We start from the raw sequence: 20,357 nt of genomic DNA, 5'->3' as shown, positions 1-20,357 counted from the left end.
CTGGCTACTCTCTTTACCCCCTAGGGCCGCTGCATTCCTAGTGTCCTCCAAGTAGACTGTTCTATCCAACATGGCAAAGATACAAGGAGCTCATAAACTCCATGGAGATTTTTAATAGCAAAGTCCTCAGGTCTCTCAAAACATTCTCTGGGGGTTGAAAAGAGATTTTCTCCTTGTATCACAGGATGTGGGCGATCACATGGGCTGCTTCAATGATGTTGTAAGTGGCTGGAGGTTTTTGGCCACCTGGCCGGGCTGTAGGCATGGACGGGGGCTGGGGTAAGTTGCTGCTTTGATTGACGATGAAGCGTGGGCTGAGCTGGCTCAGCACTTCATCACTCACTGAGATGCCATCCAAGTACTGCTTGAGCATCTCCCGCAGCTTCTCATTGATTTCCAACAACTGGGCACGTCTGTGTTGAAGGCTCAGTTGCTCCAGTTTCACTTTGTTGTACCTTTTCCAGAAATTCTCCATCCCTATGTAGTCCATTATCACCTGGGAATTGAATTAAAGGGAGAAGGGGTGTGGTAGCACCCATTAGCAAGTGTAGCCCCAGCCTTGGGCGGTGGCCTCCGGGCCGTAGGAAGCTTACCTTTCCAAGCTCCTCAGTAAACTCCTCTGGGTCAATCTTCTCTATGTTCTCCTGCTCCTCGGGAGTCAATACCGACGAATAAAAAGGCAGCACTTTTTCTTCCTCTGTTTCAAATTTCCTACATATTTCAGCAAGTTTAAGGACCTTTTCACCCTATTGGAAGCAAGAAGAGACCTTTCATTAGGAAAGGGGGTGGGGAGGGGAAATAGTGGATTTGGTTCCCCTGCTTCAAACCAGGGGAGCTACTTATCCAAATGGGAAACAAAAATAATAAATACATCCAACAGAGAGAGCTATGTGCCAAGCACTATTGCAAGTATTTTATACTCTTCTAAAATTCATTCATCATGAAGTAATTTCACTTAAAATGTGAGAGGAGAGGGAACATGGAATAGAATAGGCATTCCAAGTGTGCACTCAGGCAGGAAGCAGGGGGAAGCCCTCTATGTCTCCCCAGCCCCTTCCGCTTCGCAGGGAGCCGTCTTCCTTGGTTCTGTTCTGGCTGCCTTCTCCCCTTTGTTACCTTGTCGACAATCTTCCTCAGGGCCTTGAGGGTGGCATTACTTTCCAGGGTGAGTTTGACTAAGTTCTCCTGTGATATTCCCCGGGCCTGAGTCCTTTGGGCCTTAAGTTTTCGCAGTTGTACAAGGACCAACTCCTTGTCCTCACGAATGTCCTGGTTCTGTTCTTCACTCTCGCGGCCGTGCACCATGATCTTGCCTTTTAAAATAATTATGGAATCCTAGAGGAACAGGGTAGGTTAGAGGAAACAGTTGACTAGGTGAGGGTCTTCAGGGAGCAGGTAAAAGGACTGTCTGGGGACTGATACCAGAGCATACCATCTTTCCCCAACCAGTGATGAGGCCCAGTAGAAACTGGGGAAAGGAGAACAGGGGATAATGGAACAGTTAAAGCAGTGAGTCTTTCGGGTGGGCTGCACTAACCTGTAGTCTCTGTATTTTTTTCATCTGTGCTTCAATCTCTTTGCAGCTCTTCTCGTCCTTTGCCTTTAGAGTCTCGAAGGCGATCTTTCGATCCTCTGTGGCATCAGTGTAATTCTTGAGTGCATCCTGGAACCTTCTCCACAGATCTTCTACTGTATGCTCCAGTTGCAGTCTTAGAAAGTGCTTCTCTTCTAAATTCTGGGAAGTGGCCCCAAAATAGCCAGTGCTTGGAATTACCCTATTAGCACCCTTTCACTTCCACCAGCAACCTCCCCCTCTTGAACTGTTTGTAGCACAGCGTGGTGCAGAGGTTGCCAGTGAAAATGCCTACAAACCAGGCAGATGATATAAATAAGCGCTGTGGGCTAGCTGGGGCCTGTGGCGAACCAGAGAGGAAATGCTCCATTGGTCTGTGTTTGGGGGGGGTGGGAGCACAGCTGCTCAGCTTCACATGAATGTCTCCATTTGGAATGTGGCCCAGTGTTACCAGATCTTTACATTTTTCAAGGGAAGCTGAAAATTTGGATTTTTATGTGAAATCTTCCAATTTTTAAATGTAGAGAGCTTATAAAAATTTTTAATGAAACGTTATGAGGCAAAATAAAAACAAAGCGGGGGCTTCCCTGGTGGCGCAGTGGTTAAGACTCCACCTGCCAATGCAGGGGACACGGGTTCGAGCCCTGGTCCGGGAGGATCCCGCATGCCGCGGAGCAACTACGCCCGTGCGCCACAACTACTGAGCCTGTGCTCTAGAGCCCGCGAGCCACAACTACTGAGCCTGCGTGCCACAACTACTGAAGCCCCCATGCCTAGAGCCCATGCTCTGCAACAAGAGAAGGCAACGTGATGAGAAGCCCAGCACCACAACGAAGAGTAGTCCCCACTCACCGCAACTAGAGAAAGCCTGCGCACAGAAACGAAGACCCAACGCAGCCAAAAAGAAGCAAAGGGCCCCACCCCCCAAATCCAGGTCTGCAGGCTGGCTAAGTCTGCAGCCTCCAGGGTGGTGGAAGCTCTTGGGGCCAAGGGACAGGAGAACTGGACTCTCCCCCTGGCTCTACCACAGACCAGCAGCATGACTTTGGCAGGTCATTTCACTTCTTTGGGCCTTAATTTCTTCATCTACAAATCACAGAGGAGAAGCCAGACGATCTCCTTGGTGTGCGTTAGCTCTAAAATGCACTTCCTTGACATTTCAGAATGGTTCCCCCTCCCCACCAATTTTCACAAAATTACAAAAAGCAGTAGGGGTACCTACAGCGGCAACAGGCATTTTATTGGCCATGTTGGTTAAAGGGATCTCTTCTAGCTCTACTAGCCTTGAGCGATTTTCTCTCACTTTCTCCCAGTTCCTGCCCTTCTGCTCTCCCTCTGTACCTTGTTTTTGAGATCTTCCCACATGCTCTGGAACTCCAGCTTGCTTTCGTACTCAGAATCTAGGCAGTTCTGCTCCATGGCCACGAAGACATCTTGTAGGTAGTGAATCTCTTTTTCATGTTGGTCAATAATTGTCTTCCTGTAGGAGATAAGATACCGTCTCTGCTCTGAGGCATAAAGCATAGGGATCAATAATGACAATGCAAAGCAGTATGTAATAAAACTATATGAACGGTACAAACTCTTAGGTACTGAAGAAGGACAGAGGGAAGGCGGGTTCTATTCTTTTCAGGGCCAGAAAGAATGAATAAGATTATTTTGATTTTTGAATAGGTAATACATTCATATGATACAAAAATCAAAAAGTACAAAAGGTTGCAGTGAAAAGTCTCCTTCCCATCCCTGTCCCCCAGAGAGGTAGATGCGTAGGATTTTGATAGTTGAAAGTGGGTGGCTGCTTACAGCCAGCATCTTGACATAGGCTCTAGCTAGTCCCCTGGGCTCAACCCCCCCATATCTCCTCTTAGGTCCCCATACCTTTCTGTCTCAAATTCCTTGGTTAGGGCCTCCAGCTCCACGTTGTAACTTTCCTCTAGGAGGCTGAGCCGGCGTCTCTGCAGGGCCAAGAGCTGGTCAATGTTGTGCAAGTGGCTGCGCAGCGCGTGGGCGTACTGCTCCTCAGCTTCTGACAGGTCCTTCACTAACGACTGGGTAGGAAACACAGAGTTACCATTTTGGCTGAATGGCATCTCTGTGAGAAAATAAAAATGTATTCGGCTAGCTAGTTCCTATTTTCCCTAGTCTCTAAAGCCAATTCTTTGGCTCTGGGAGCTCTGGCTCTGCCCCTTGTGAATGTGAGAAGCCAGTGCTGGTGAAGGGGCCATGTGGAAGCATTCATTCCAGTCAACGGCCCAGCTGAGCTCCCAGCGGATAGTCAGAATCAACTGTCAGTCATCTTACACATCCAGCTCAGTCAAGCCTTCAGATGACTGCAGCCCCACATGACATCTGACTGAAAACCGTACGAGAGATGTCAGGCAGGAACCTCCCTGGTAAGCTAAGTCAACCTGCAGAACCACGAGACAGAGTGAAGTAAATTGTTGTCGTAAGTTGCTAATTTAGGGTGGTTTGTGATGTAGCAATAAAAAATGAGAACATGTCCACTGGAAAAAAAAGGGACCGTGTGAGCATCAATATGGATAAGAACTGCAATGGATCAAAACATATCAAATATGTTTGATTATGAGTTTATCAGGATACTTTTTAAAAAAATCAGTTACCATTAGAGGATGCCAGACAACCGATTCTTTTTTTTTTTTAAACTGGTTTGTAAAGGGAAGAGAAAGAGCATTTCTTATATAACCTATAGTGTATATAAGCATTTCTTATATAAACTATACCTCTGGGTAACTGAATGGTAAATGATAGTATCTCTTTATAGAAGTATTCAAACTAATAAATGAAAAAAGAATACTATTAGAAAATCAGCACTTTGCAACCCCCAATGAATTAATGGATAATCAACAGCTGCTAACATCACAAATGTGCCTCCTAATAGAAAAACACAACACCTTCAAGCTTCTAGATCGAATTACCAAGACACAGGAAATACCGAGGACAAAGTAACATGTTAAACTACAATACAGTATACTATGCAGTTGTTAAAAAAAAAAATGAGAAGCTCTTTATGGGCTAATGTTGAATAATCCCCAGGATATATTATTAAGTGAAAAAGGCAAGGGGCAGAACACTATGTAATACTACCATTTGTGTAAAAAAAAAAAGGTTTACTCATGAAACTAAAATTATTGGGAGGGGCACTGGGTGGCTGAAAGGCACCAGTGGGAGGGAACTTTTCTCTATATAACTTTTTTATCTTTTGAATTTTGTGAGTGAACTACCTATTCAAAAAAGTAAAACAAATTAAAGTGAATAAAGCAAAAAAGCATTTACCAAATGCCCACATGATCCACTCACTGTAAACTACCACATTGCTAGCTTTTACCTTACATGTTTAGTATGAAAGAGATCTGAAATAGGTGCTGATAATGGAAGACTATTCACTCACTCAAGAAACGTTTACTAAACCTGCTATGTACCAGCACCCCGCTGGATGCTGAGGATTCAGAGATCAAAAGACATTCTCAGTGCCCCCAAAGGAGCTTGAAGTCTTGCAGTAGGAAAAGTTATATAAGTAGAAAATTACAATAAATTCTGAAAAAAAACCCCAAAAAACCCCCAGGTATAAAGTTCAGATTAAATTCTGATTTTGTAAATTCTGAAAAGAAATTACAGCATGAAAAATGCTATGAGGTTGATGATTTCCCAGTGACAATGGGATATAAAGGACTTAGTGCCTACATCTGACTAAGAGCACTGAGGAGGGCTTCATAGAAGAGATGTCAGTTGTATCACTCTTGAAGCAGGAGTGAGAGCTTGCCAGGAAAACTGGGGAGATAGGGAATGGCATGTGCAAAGGCACAGGAAAGAAGGCTGGCTATGTGAAAGGTACAGGTAGAGGCCAGATCATGAAGGGCTTTGATGTTTGATGTTCCTTCCAAGGAGTTTCGATTTTTTCTGTAGAAGAGGGGAGCCACTAAGGAGATTTACGCAGTGGAGTAACAGGATCAGATATTTGCTTTAGAAAGATAATCCTGGTGAGGATTTCCCTGGTGGCGCAGCGGTTAGGAATACACCTGCCAGTGCATGGGACACGGGTTTGAGCCCTGGTCTGGGAAGATCCCACATGCCGTGGAGCAACTAAGCCTGTGCGCCACACCTACTGAGCCTGCGCTCTAGAGCCTGTGAGCCACAACTACTGAGCCCGTGTGCTACAACTACCAAAGCCCTCGCGCTACAACTACTGAAGCCCTCGCGCCCAGAGTCCGTGCTCCGCAACAAGAGAAGCCACCGTGGTGAGAAGCCCGCGCACCGCAACAAAGAGTAGCCCCCGCTCGCCACAACTAGAGAAAGCCTGCACACAGCAATGAAGACCCAATACAGCCCAAAATAAATAAATTAAATTAAATTAAAAAATAAAAAAAGAGACTATTGCAATAGATAATGCCCATCTCAACTACAGCAGGACAGTGAGGAAGAAGAGCAGGGTGTGACTTTGAAAAATATTTAAGCAGAAGATTTATACAAGACTTAGTAACAGAAGTTAGGAATGGAAGCAAAAGCTGGGATGATTCCCAGATTCCTGGGTTGGGTGATCTGGTGAATGGTCCTACCCAAATAGAGAGTATGAGGAAGATCAGATGGTGGAGGATGGGAAATGGGGCTGGCTAGAGAAGGAGGAGCTCATGAGCTCAGTTTTGAGGACAGTGACACAGCCAGGAACAGATATCGAGGGATCCTGAATAAGGGGTTTGGAACTCAAGAGAAGAAATCCCTTAGAAGAAAAGATGGTATATACTCAACTCAAGAACCTCCCCAAAACATAAGGTTGGCTGATTGAATTGCTTAGAGATACAGAACTGCTCTTACCGATGGAGATCTTCTCAACCTCATCCAGGGCCACTGAAGTTGAATCAAAGAGGCCAAACAGAATTTGGTTGAATAAAGCACTGGAGTGGGGGTCAAGAAATCCGTGTGTAGTCACAGCTCTCTCATTGACTAGCTGTGTGACCTTGAGCAAACTGGTTCCTGCCTCTGGAACTGAGTCTTCTCACATTGAAACGAAGGTATAGAACTAAGTTCAAGTCATCAGGTGATGTCTACTGTGCCTTATAACTCTAATATGGTACTGGTTTGAGGCAGTAGATGACCAAGGAGAATGGCTCCTCTAACAGAGGGAGAAGGATGACGGCTCGATATTCTAGTTTTCATTTCATGTGTCTTGGGAGGGCTTTAAGATCAATTACTTCACTAGGCCCATTCTATTAAGAGATCAAGACAGTCATAGTCAAGTGTTTCTTTGGGAAGAGAGCTTGCCTTGATGACACCGTCCTTGCAGTCCACCACTCGTTCAAACGTTCGGCTGAGGATCTCAATGTCCTTATGAAGCTCTCTGGTCTTGACTTCCCGAAGGACCGTCCTCCACTGTGTGTTAATCTTACTAAGGTTCAGGGCACAGTTGTGCTCCTCCTTGGCCAGCTTGTCCTGTGTGAAGGAATAAATAACCACCCCCTCCCAGAGGTCAGGGTTAAAAGCCCTGATACAGTACAACAAACAAGATCACCCTTCTTCTTTTCTGAGGGACCAAAGCTCCTCATGGCTAACACTCAGGAGTTCCTGTTCTTGTTTTGGGAGGGTCTGAAGTAAGAAAGGAGCAGCCCAATGGCATTTTAGGGAGAGCTAGCATGAATTTCCTTCTGGGTGGAAGCATCAGAGCAGGATATTGTTTGTAATGACCCATCTCGAGGGAGAATATCACGATTTCAGACAGCTCAGACAGCTGATAGCACCTACTGTCCCAGTTCTGGGGCTCAGGAGTGATTGTCAAGCTTTACACCACCTTCCTCCCTCCATGCTTCACAGAGAACTGCCCCTTCCCCCAGACAATATTGCCTGAAATCTAAGTATATCTGGGTCTTAAGATTTCCAGAGGAGCGGAGGCTAGCATGAAAATGAGGCTCCCACAATGACAGGGGCAAGGCAACAGGACCAGTGCAGGGGGCGTGTGGGATTGGGCAGAGAGTTAATGCAAAAATCCATCACCTTTAAGAACTGGTTCAGGAGCCTCTCTTTCTTCTTGGCCATCTCCTCCTCTGCCAGCAACTTCTGCTGAAACAGAAGCAGCTGCTCTTCGTCGGACAGGGGCATCTTGGCCTTTTTCCCTTTCTTAGACATAGCTGGATCTGGGCGAGGATCCTCCGCCTGCCAGGGCCAGCGCTAGAGGGGGTAGGAGGAAAATGCCCCCAGAAAGCTGACTTCTGGAACTGCCCCTGGAGGGTAGTTGGACCTTAGATCTCAGACCTCAGGCAGGAGATAGCCTGGGGTAGCGGTGAGGCAAGGCTCCCAAACCAAAAGACGCATCTCCGTCTCCTAGCAACGGGGATCTCGCTAAGATGGCGCTGTAACGGCTAGGAGAAGAGGTCTTGGCTCGGTGCGCCCTCTGCCGGCTGGAGGACCGCAGTCAGTTTTTGAGAGAGGGTCTTTTACTTCTCAAAATCCCTAGCTTCCCCAATGACCGTTTAAAAATCTTTTTTGGATTATTTTTCACATAATGGCCATATTTTAAAATACAAGTAATAACAAGTTTTGGAGATATATGGAGAAACAGGAACCCTCATACACTGGTGGTGGGAATGCAAAATGGTACAGCCACTTTGGAAGACACTTTGGCAGTGTCTTAAAATGTTAAACATAAATTCACAGTGTGAACCAGCAATTTCACTTTCAGACCTCAATCTGAAAGAAATGAGAGTGTATCCACATAAAGACTTGCACAGGAATGTTCTTAGCAGCATTACTCATAATAGCCCAATTGGAAACAGCCGAAATGTCCCAAAACAAGTGAATGGGAGACAAAATATGCTCTTTCCACACAGTGGAATACTATTCAACAATAAAAAAGGAACAGACTATGCATGCATGCTGCAGTGTGGATAAACCGCAGAAGCCAAGAGGCCACATATTGTAAGTTTCCATTTATATGAACTACCCAGAAAAGGCAAAGCTATAAAGATGCAAAGTAAACTACAAATTGCTTGGAGGGAGGGGGGGAGATTAACATTAAATGCACATGAGAGATCATATTGGGTTGATGAAAATGTTCTGAAACTGATTTATTTTGGACAACTTGATGAATTTGGGTTAAAAAAATCATTGCATTATATACTTGAAAATGGCAAATTATGATATGCAAAATGTGCCTCAATAAAGTTGTTTTAAATGTGAGATATAATGCTTGTATCAGAGTCCTCCAGAGAAACAGAACCAATATTTTAAATATATAATATTTAAAATATAAATATTTACAACATAAAATATATATTTCCATCCATCTGATGTTTCAGTCTGAGTCCAAAGGCCAGAAAAGACCAAAGTCCCAACTCAAGCAGTCAGGCAGGAGGAGTTCCATCTTACTCAGCCCTTTTATTCTGTTCAGGCCTTCAGCTGATTGGATAAGACCCACCCACATAAGGGAGAGCAATCTGCTTTACTCAGTCTACTGATTAAAATGCTAATCGCATCAAGAAATACCCTCACAGGGGCTTCCCTGGTGGCGCAGTGGTTGAGAGTCCGCCTGCCGATGCAGGGGACACGGGTTCGTGCCCCGGTCCGGGAAGATCCCACATGCCATGGAGTGGCTGGACCTGTGAGCCATGGCCGCTGAGCCTGTGCATCCGGAGCCTGTGCTCCGCAATGGGAGAGGCCACAACAGTGAGAGGCCCGCGTACTGCAAAAAAAAAAAATAAAGAAGGAAAGAAATACCCTCACAGACATACCCAGAATAATGTTTGACCAAATATCTGGACACGCTGTGGCTGAGTCAAGCTGGCACATAAAATTTACCATCACAAGTCCACTGCTCGTCAATACACATGTTCTTAAACCATACCTAATCTCCAAATAAAGACAATAACCAGGTCATAGTACTGAAATATTATAAAATAAAGTCAATATATTTTATGTTACATGATAAGGAATAAGAGAGGGGAAGAACAAAGATATTTTATTTTTATACACACACAAACATATTCATAACAAGACAAGAAGGAAATATAACTATTACAGTCCTGTAATTACAGAAATTACATTTCTGTAATTGGTCATCTTGCTGTACTGGAAATTTATAACTACCTTCTTCTACTAGTCATTCTGCATTCTTTTTGCCTTCAGCAAGCACCTCAGCTGGTCATGGTTCTTTACCTGGTGGGGTGACCCAAACTCTCATTCCTGAAAGGTCTGGGCCATTAGTAGTCCTGCCTGGATTGCCACTATTGCTGGTACTGTAACCAAGTCTTCAAAAGGCCATTCCACCATTCTCTCAAACCAGCTGCTTTAAGATGGCAGAAAACATGGTAAGACCAGTGAATTCCATGAGCATGGGCCCGTTGCCACACTTCATTTGCTGAGAACTAATTTCCATGATCAGAAGCCATGCTCTGTGGAATACCACAATGGTGGATAAGGCATTCGTAAATCCACAGATGGTAATTTGGGCAGAAGACTTGCATGCAGAGAAGGCAGGTGTGTATCCAGAGTAAATATCTATTCCATTAAGAAAAAAACACTGCCCTTTCCAGGATGGAAGTGGTCCAGTATAATCAACTTGTTCACCCAGGGGGATGATACAATGCAGGGGGCCCAGTGTCGGTCTCTGCTGCTGCCAGATTGGGCCCTCAGTGATTGCCTTAGCCAGGTTGGCCTTGGTGAGTGAATGCTCGTGTTGCTGAGTCCACGCATAACCTCTGTCCTGGCCAAAATGGCTGCTTTGTTCATGGGCCCATTGTGCAATGACAGGGGTGGCTGGGAAAAAAGATGGACAGTATTCCCATAACAGGTCATCCTATCCATTGATTATTAAGATCCTCCTCTGCTGAGGTCACTCTTTGTGAGCTTTTTCTTGGAATACAAATATCTTCATGTTTTTTGCCCATTCAGAGAGTTTTATCACATAGCTCTTCCCCAGATTTCCGTGTCACAAATTTTCCAATCATGTTCCTTCCAAGTCCCTGACAATTCAGCCAAGCCATTGGCCACAGCCCAGGAGCTAATATAACAATATAATCACATGTCTGGTCATTTCTTCTTTCAAACGAAGTGAACAACCAGGTGTACGGCTCTATGTTCTGCCTCCTGGGACCATTCCCCTTCACAATGTCCTTCAGGATGTCCCCAGAAGGGTCAGTAGTATTACAGCTGTTCTCTTGTGGGTGGTGCCTGTGTATTGTGCAGAACCAACTGCAAACCAGGCCAGAGTCTTCTCTTCTTCCATTAGCTGATCATAGGGAATTTCCCCTGAGGCCATGGGTGCAGGCTGGAAGGGAAGTGTGTGGGAGGCCATGAGAATTTGAACCATTTCTTCATGTAACTTACTTGTGCCTGCAGGGCCTAGTCAGGCCTGATCTCTTACATACCACTTTAATTTGATGATGGAGTGCAGGTTTGCACACCCAACTTTATGGCTTGATGGACAGCTCAGGTCACACAGTCATTTGGTTGTCCATTCGGAGCATTCTGTGTCTTCTAAGACCCAGTAGCAGGCCAAGAGCTGTTTCTCAAAAGAGGAGTAGTTATCTGTGGAGGACTGCAGGACTTTGCTCCAAAGTCCTCAGGGCCTGTGCAGCGATTCACCTATAGGCGCTCCCAAAGGCTCCAAACAGCATGCCTGTATGCCACTGCCACTTCAGGCGCCATTGGACCTACTGGATTGTGTGGCCCCCGCGGCAGAGCAGCTTGCACAGCAGCTTGGCCTGTTGCAGAGCCTTCTTTGTTCTGGCCCGGCTCAGAGTTGGTAGCTTTTCAGGTCACTTGGTGAATCGCCCAGAATAGCACACCCAAATGAGGAATATGCTGCCTCCAAAATCCAAAGAGGCCCGATAAGGTGTCGTGCCTCTCTTTGGTTGTAGAAGGGGCCAGATGCCACAACTGACCCTTCGCTTTATTTTATTTTTATTTTTTTTTACATCTTTATTGGAGTATAATTGCTTTACGATGGTGTGTTAGTTTCTGCTTTATAACAAAGTGAATCAGTGATACACATACATAGGTTCCCATATCTCTTCCCTCTTGCGTCTCCCTCGCTCCCTGATCCTTCACTTTAGAAGGGATATCTTGATGTGCCCCACACCCCTGGACCCTTGAAATTTCCCTGAGCTGGAAAGGCCTCGAACTTTAGCCAGATTTATTTCCCATCCTCTGACACACATATGTTTCACCAATAAAAACCAATGTCTGCAGTAGTTGCTACTTCTTCTGTTTATTTATTTGTTCTTGGCGCCTGGATAGGGACATGAACCCTGGGCCCTCAGATTAAAAGTCTGATGCTCTCCCAGCTGAGCTACTCAGGCAGTAGTTGCTACTTCTTGCTCACTAGATCCAATCTACATAATGTCATCAATGTAATGGGCAGGTTTGATATCTTGTGGATCAGAAAGGTGTCAAGCAGAACATCATATATTGATGACCAGTGTCAGGGGAGGACTCCCACTACATGGAGGAAGAGCTGAGGTCATCACAGTGCTGTTTGGCCACCAGGAATAGAAGTCTAAACATTTCTGCCCACTGCATCTTGGTAACAGAGTTGCCAAGGAAAACAACGTAGTCAGGCACTAGATGGAACAGTGCTTTACTCACATAGAGAAGAGACAGAGCAGGATCAACTTCAATAGTGGGTGCTGGTCCCTGAAGGCCAGTGGGTCCCTCCTGGAAGAGATGCTGGGCAATTGGCCTACATGCACCCCCTCTGGTGCCAAGTAAAAGGATCCCTCCCCCTCCCCCATAGAATATGAAATAGCTGGGGGCATGCCTGAGGACCACTGATGCATTTGCTTAAGTAGAACAAAGGAGTACACATTGAGCATGAAAGAGAGAGAGAGAGATTCCCACACAATGTGCACAGGCTGTGCAGGCACTTTACCTCTTGGTAAGAAAGTGTTCCAACCCCAAGGTCCATTCTTATGTTGCTAAGTGGGGGATGAAATATTGTGAGCACGAGACTGGCTTTTTCAACAAAAGGTGATCGAGATCCCTGTGAACGAAATGATGACATAGGGCTGCAGAGGTGATATACCCCTGAGGTAGAACCGTGAAGGTGTATTGCTGGCCTTGCCAGCTAAAAGCAAACTGCTTCCGGTGGTCCTTATTGGCAAGGATGGAGAAAAAGGCACTTGCCACATCAATCGCTGCATATCAGGTACCAAGGGGTGTGTTAATTTGGTCAAGCAATGAAACCACATCTGGCAATTGGAGTCACCACCTGGTTAAGCTTACAATAATCCACTCTTATCCTCCAAGATCCATCTGTCTTCTGCACAGGCCAAATAGGTGAGTTGAATGGTGATGTGGTGGAAATCACCACTGCTGCATCTTTCAAGAACTTAAGGATGGTAGTAATCTGTGTAATTCCTTCAGGAATGTGGCATTGCTTTTGCTTTACTATCTTCCTAGGTAGAGGCAGTTCTAGTGGCTTCCACTTGGCCTTTCCCACCATAATAGCCCTCAGTCCACAAGTCAGGGAACTAATGTCAGTATTCTGGCAGCTGCTTAGTATATTTCAATAATGCATTGCAGAACTGGGAGAATACCCCTAGGATGGGTTCAGGGACTCACTAGCCCACTGTGAGATAGACCTGATTGATCATCTTATGATCTCCGGAAGCCCCTACTCTGATTGGTGGACCACAGTGACATTTTGGGTCTCCTGGAATTAGTGTCAGTTCAGGGACAGTGTTCCTGAAAAGTCTGATTATTTCCTTTTCCCCAATGCACAGTAACCCTGGTAAAAGGCCTTTTGGGGAAGGCTAGGATAAAGATTAACAGTGTCCTGGCAGTGTACTGGGGTTCTTCCTCAAGAAGACCCAATCTCTTCTTCATTTAAAGGGCTCTGGGTATGTAAAGTGACTCAAGTCTGGGAAGTGACTGAGGGGTTAAGACTGTTTTTATGATTCTGGTTAGAATTTTGTTCCCTTGACCTAGAACTTTTCTGCTTATACGGATCAAGTAAGAATTTAGTAGGCTTCCTGTTTAGGTCACTTCTAGGAACACCATGACCAACGTCAATCACTGTCTTTGTGAGTCAGATGTTCTGATTTCTTATTTTATTTTGTTTTATTTTATTTATTCATTCATTTATTTATGGCTGCATTGGGTCTTCATTGCTATGCACGGGCTTTCTCTACTTGAGGCAAGCGGGGGCAACTCTTCATTGTGGTGCGCAGGCTTCTCATTGTGGTGGCTTCTCTTGTTGTGGAGCGTGGGCTCTAGGTGCACGGGCTTCAGTAGTTGTGGCATGTGGGCTCAGTAGTCGTGGCGCACAGGCTTAGTTGCTCTGCGGCATATGGGATCTTCCCAGACCAGGGCTCGAACCTGTGTCCCCTGCATTGGCAGGCGGATTCCTAACCACTGTGCCAGCAGAGAAGTCCTGATATTCTGATTTCTGCTTTGAATCTGCTCTCCATTGAGGTAGCCACTCTCACCTGACCTTTGATGGTTGAATGCTGCTACTTGGCCCTTGCAACCCTGGGATCTTATTACTCCCTTGCATTTATACTTTCCAGTTCAGTGGTTTACCTTTCCACTTTCTTTACTTTTTAAAAAAATTTAATTTATATACCGTAATATTCTTCCTTTTCCTTTTCATCCCTTTAATGTTTTGCTTGTTTTTAACCAACACAATATTTAAAAAATTTAACATAGTCAGGGGCTTCCCTGGTGGTGCAGTGGTTAAGAATCCACCTGCCAATGCAGGGGACACTGGTTCGAGCCCTGGTCCAGGAGGATCCTACATGCCGCGGAGCAACTAAGCCCACACGCCACAACTACTGAGCCTGTGCTCTAGAGCCCACGAGCCACAACTACTGAGCCCACGAGCCACAACTACTGAAGCCCTCACGCCTAGAGCCCGTGCTCTGCAACAAGAGAAGCCACCGCAGTAAGAAGCCCGTGCATCGCGACGAAGAGTAGCCCCTGCTCGCTGCAACTAGAGAAAGCCCGCGTGCAGCAGCGAAGACCCAACACAGCCAAAAATAAAGAAATTAAAATAAATAAATTAAGAAAAAAATTTTAGAACACTTTCAACACTCCAAAAAGAAACCCCAAACCATTAGCAGTCACTCCCTTTTTGTGGCAATGTTTTTAATTATAGATTCAATTAAGAGTCTTATGCTTCCTTCATGGTCAAACCCAAGGCCCACACTTCAGGACTAGCTTTTCCCAGAGACTCCTGCTCCAGGATCAGTGTCAGCAAACAGTGAGGCACTGACCATCTGTGTCACTGTGCTGGGATGCAGAAAGGATATGAGTGAACAGGGCAACGAACCCAGGCTCTATAGAACCCTGAGTTCTAGCACCAGGTTAGAGCTGAGCTTTTGAACAAGCTTCAATTCTGAATCTGCATCTTTGCCTACCAAGTGCGGAGAGTAATCTCCTATTTTTCAGGATTGGGGTGGGACAAATGAGAGAAATGTGTGCAAAAGCACTTTAAAAATTGTGAAGTATTCAAGTATTATTGAAGGGCTGGCAATTTAGCTAAGGAGACACAAATAATAACTATAGGGGGACTTCCCTGATGGCGCAGTGGATAAGACTCCACGCTCCCAATGAAAGGGGCCCGGGTTCGATCCCTGGTCAGGGAACTAGATCCCACATGCATGCCGCAACTAAGAGTTCACGTGCCACAACCAAGGAGCCCACCTGCCATAACTAAGGAGCCCACAGACCGCAACTAAGACCCGGTGCAACCAAATAATAAATAAATAAATAAGTAAATATTTTTTAAAATATAGAATAGGGAGGGTGGAAGGGACATGCAAGAGGGAGGCGATATGGGGATATATGTATATGTATAGCTGATTCACTTTGTTATAAAGCAGAAACTAACACACCATTGTCGAGCAGTTATACTCCAATAAAGATGTTAAAAAATATATAAATATATAGAAACATAAGCATGTGCAACAATACATTTTTGAGCACTCACTGTGTGCTAAGCACTATATTAAGTGCTGTGTATGCATTACCTCATTGGATTCTTACAATAACCCTGTGAAGTAAGCGCTGCTATTATTTTTATTTTACAGATGAGAAAAGTGATGCTTAGAGGGATTAAGGAACTCACTCAAGATTATACAGCTACGAAGGACAGCCCGTGGAGGGATTGGTTAGTTTGAGCTGACCAGTAGCCCATGAGAGGACTGCCTTTATGGTCTGTCAAGGAAGCTGCTTCTCTTCACAGGGTACAAGTTATTCCAGTAACCCTTATAAAGCAATCCCTCCACCACCCTGATGTCTCTCTCCCTCTCCCCACAATTTCTGTGAACGTTTTCTCTTTGCCCTTCCTAAGCACCCCACCCTGAAATTCAGATTCTTCTCTTAGCTTCACAAATCAGTACTGGGATGGATGCAGAGGCTCCTGTTTCCATGGTGATGTGGGGAGGCTGGTACACCACACGCCAAGTGTAGGCGATGCAGAGAATTGGCTCCGGATCCCAAGGTGTCGGCAGTAGCCAGGCTCCAGGAAAAGAGATCGATGAGAAAGCCAAGTCTGAGTGACTGGACCTCCCTTTGAGCTCCAGAAGGACTTCCACCCCCATGGCAGCCCCTGCCCTCCCCAAGCTCCTAATTTGGGAGTAGACTGTAGGAGCCCTGAGAGGGGAAGCGGTGGGCGTTTCAAAGCAGAAGCTACCGCCCCTGACTTGTTTGAAGACAGAGCCTAATCTTGATGGGAGAGACTGCCCGGTTGGGGGGCCGCCCCCTCCCCTGGCCCCTCTGCCTCACCTCGCTCCCCTCTTCCCTGCTCTGACCTCATTCTTTGGAGGCGCGGCCGGGCGGCTGAAGGGGAGCAGGGCAGCCAGCAGGGGGCAGAGTCTCCCTCCGTCAAACCTTCTGTAGGACTCTGCTCCTGCCACCCCTGTTCTCACCAGGATTATTTTCAGCTGACAGGCTGCAAAGGCGCAGTAGGTGGATTTCAGGACAGGAGATGAGTTCTGGCAGGGGCTGTGAGCCTCTGAAGGTTTAGTCTTAGGCTGTGCGCCCGGGGAAGGGAGAGGGGGTATTTAGGGCCACCGAGTCAGGGGCTGAGGCAAGGGCACTTTAACCTTTACTGGCAAAGGTTTCTCTTGATCCGTTGAAAACATTAAAAGCACCCTAACCCTGAAGAGGAGGCTTAATCATCCATTCAATAACTGTTTATTGAGTATCAACGATTATAGTCACAGATGAATGCATCCAATCAAAAACAAGCCTTTACGGAATGCCTACACAGTGGTTCTTAACCTTTTGCGGGGTGAGGGGATGGCGTTATCTATCCTTTGAGGTTATGATAAAAAATACAGACTCTCTCCCAGAAAGAATCCACTACAAATCTACAAAAACTGTTATATGATTTTGGGAGCCTCATGAACTCCTGGGAGCTCATCCATGGGCCCCAGGACTTAAACTCCTGGCTTATTATGAGCCCTGCTTTGGGCACTAAGGGTACGATACAAATTAGGTAAACAAGATCCCCACCCTGCCTGAACTTGACAGGCTAGTGGGAGACACAGATGACAAAAGAAATTTTCACATGTTGAGGTACGGGGAAGTCATTCTGGCTTATACATGAGTTAACTTGAATCTGATGCTAACAAGAACAGTGTGTTTATGGCCTATCAAACATACATTGTACATCTGCTTTAATTATTAAGGAAAAGGGCACATTGACCAGAAGTAAAGAACATCCATATTAAAAACAAAGATGAGGGAGGGTGGGAGGGAGGGAGACGCAAGAGGGAAGAGATATGGGAACATATGTATATGTATAACTGATTCACTTTGGTATAAAGCAGAAACTAACACACCATTGTAAAGCAATTATACCCCAATAAAGATGTTTAAAAAAAAACTAAATGGGAAATCAAAAAAATAAAATAAAATAAAAAATAAAGATGAAATACCTCCCTTCCCAGAAAGCCAGTGCTGGTACTCTATCGATGATAAAGACTCCCTTCCCACGTGCCAAGGCCATACTGACTCACTGTGTATGTGCTGGTCTGGGTTTTTGTTTTGAAACCTTCAAGGAATGTATCCCTGACTTGTTTGAAGTTCTTTGTTCTGTGCTGAAAACTATGCTTTTCTAGAACAGTTCCTCAGAGTTACCTGAGAGGCTGTCTTCCTGGCTCTAGTCCTCAGTTTGGCTCGAGTAAAACTTTTTTCCTATTATAGATTGTTTATTGATTATTTTCGTCGACACAGATAAGTAAGGAAATGCTTAAAATACAATGGGGAAATGCAGGGGCTGGGAGACCCACCAGGACCTAGACCAGGGCCCTGATGGAAAGCTTCCTGGAGAAAGTGACAGGTAAGCTGAGACCTGAAGAAGGAACAGGGGCCGGTCAAGCAAAGGCCTGAGGAAGAACACGTTAGGCAGGGAGAAAAGCACACGGAAAGGCCCTGAGGAGAGAGAACAGCAAACCTGAGAAGCCGACAGCAGGCCTGTGTGGCTGGCTCAGAGATGCCAGGCGGAGAACTCATGAGAAATGGGGCTAGAGGATAAGTGCTATATGTAGCCCCTGGGATGCAACAAAAACAGAAAACAGGGAGACAGCTGCCGCCCTCAAGGACACCGGCAGGTAAGCCGGTGGTTATGCTGTAGAAGTGTAAGTTCAACCCTGAGAGTGAGCCTAGGGCAGTGTGGGAGCACCTGGGAGTAGTTTTATGCTCAGTCTTGGGGATCAGGCCTAGGGCCCAGGACATGAGGCTCAGGATACATTCGGTGTATCCAGAAGGCCCTCAGCCTCTGAAAACAGCTGGAGGATGAATGCTGAGGGAGCGATCATGAGGGCACCTGGGTTTGACTGCAGTTTACGGTTAGGAACACCTTTTATTCTGGGGGTTAGGACGGCTGGGCTGGAGTGAGCTGAGCTCTGCCTAGTTTTTTAAGTACCGGAGTTGTGGCCAGAAGCAGCCCTGGCTAGAAAAGCAGGTGAGGAGAGCAGTAGACTTGGCCCCCAGATCCCTGCTGTAGACTTAGGGGTGCAAGTGGAAGAGCACAGGGTGAGACAGGGAAGCAGATGTTGCAATGATTTATTGCCAGTGATTTATTTTATTTAACAAACACTCATCTGGTACTTACTACAGGCCAGGCACTGTTCTAAACGCTTAACAAATTTTAATTCCTAACACTCCTAGGAAATAGGCATGATCATCAGTGTCATTTTACACGTGGGGAAAATGAGGGACAGAGCAGTTAAGTGCCTTGGCAAGATGAAGCAAGTGACAGAGCCACCATCGGAACCCAGGCTGCCTGCAGTCTGTGCTCTTCACCACTGAGCTATGCTACCTTCTTGAAAGGAAGGCAGTGGCAAGAGCTAAGAATTGAACCTGGTCCTCCCACATAAGGCAGGTGAGAATTCTACCATTCCACCTCCTAGGACACTGATAAAGTGCTAAGAGGCCTGCTCTGTGGGGGTCCCAGGGCAGTGGGAGGAGCCACGGGAAATGGTGGGCACTTGCAGCTTTGGGGAGCTGCTAGACTAAGGCCAAGGCTCCAGGACCGGGGAAGGGCAACTAGGTAAGCGAGAAGGTCAGGGGACCAGGTAAGGTGTGCCAGCCCCTTCCTCCCTTACCAATGTCATCTCTTGCCATTGTCCCCTCACTCACAATGTTTTTAGTCACACTGTTCTTTCCTGCCCCAGGCCACTTGCTGTGGCCTCTGCCGGAACGACCCCACCCCCTGCACACAGATACACACCCCCTCCCCTTTTCCCAGGCTGACCCCCACTCATCCTTCAGATCTCAGCCTCACTGTGGGTTCTTCAGAGAGGCCCTCTTGGATCCCACCTCTGAATTAGATCCCTTCTGTTATTCTCTCATGGTAGTAACCGATTATTTCCCCTTATAACCTATATTATAGGTTATAGATCCAGTTGTGCTTAATGCTTGACTCTCCGATTAGACCGCCAGCTCCCTGAGGGCAAGGGTCCCACCGTATTCTCACTATAAATCTTGCTCCCAGCATAGTGCTAGGCACATATAGACACTTCATAACATTTTGCTAAACGAGTATACGAATTTAGAGGCCTTTCAGAGATCTACTGGTCCAACGCTTCCTTCCCTCTACCGTGTGCCGAGCAGGCAGTCATCTACTTTCTCCTTGAATATTCCTAGTGTCAGAGAACACACCACTTCACCAAGACGCCCATTCCATTTTTGAAGAGATTTAATAGTTAGAAAGTTCTTCCTTTTAAAAGAAAAATCTGACTCCCTGTTACAACTTGGTCCTAGTTTGGCCCTCTGGAGCTAGATGCAATCAGGACAGCCCTTTAGGCAGTTGTAGAAGCCATCCTGCTCGTCCCTCCACCCTCAAGCCTTCTCGGTGCCAGCTTTGCAAGGCTTGGTTTCTTAACCCTCTCCACCCTGGACCGTTTTCTCAAGAAACACCCACTTCGGTCAGCACTCAGAATGTAGCCTGATTTATAAATTGTCACCCGCCACTCCATCAGCTGGGATACAGGTACAGCAGGATGATGGAGAGGGTGGACAAAGTGAGAACAGAAAGCTGTTTCTTTCTTTCCAGTGAACTGGGGATGTGTTTCTCCAGGAAACAATAATATTTAACTATGGTTGGGGCCCCGGGCTAGTCCTGAACCAGATGTACTTGTCAGCTGCATTCTAGGTCAAGTGGCCTTTCTGGACCCATTTAATACCTTTTCTCTGGGAAAAAATATGTTTGGGTACCAAACAACCAAGTTATATATAGACCCTTTAGATAACCAGCTTACAAATTGGGAATTGCTTCTGGAGAAGTATTTAGGTAACACCGAGTGGGAGAGCGAAGGGACGAGAACAGAGT

At 46.0% G+C, this 20,357-nt stretch overlaps 1 protein-coding gene across 1 annotated transcript; it reads right to left on the bottom strand.

Moving 5' to 3' along the window:
* Positions 1-93: 93 nt before the first annotated feature.
* Positions 94-7,985, bottom strand: DRC2 (dynein regulatory complex subunit 2). Its single transcript, XM_027106120.1, has 8 exons — positions 7,577-7,985; positions 6,851-7,018; positions 3,452-3,621; positions 2,915-3,053; positions 1,538-1,735; positions 1,117-1,335; positions 594-746; positions 94-496 (listed from the first exon to the last, which is right to left on the bottom strand). Exons 1-8 carry the CDS (start codon positions 7,706-7,708, stop codon positions 179-181), a joined length of 1,497 nt encoding a protein of 498 aa, XP_026961921.1. The 5' UTR covers positions 7,709-7,985; the 3' UTR covers positions 94-178.
* Between the last annotated feature and the right edge of the window lie 12,372 nt (positions 7,986-20,357).

This window comes from Aethalodelphis obliquidens, unplaced genomic scaffold (genome assembly GCF_003676395.1).
Source record: "Aethalodelphis obliquidens isolate GAN/ISIS:26980383/991018 unplaced genomic scaffold, ASM367639v1 scaffold8, whole genome shotgun sequence".
NCBI classification, from domain to species: domain Eukaryota; kingdom Metazoa; phylum Chordata; class Mammalia; order Artiodactyla; family Delphinidae; genus Aethalodelphis; species Aethalodelphis obliquidens.
Note: the sequence above shows the minus strand (reverse complement) of the source record. Positions and strands in the feature narration are given on the sequence as shown.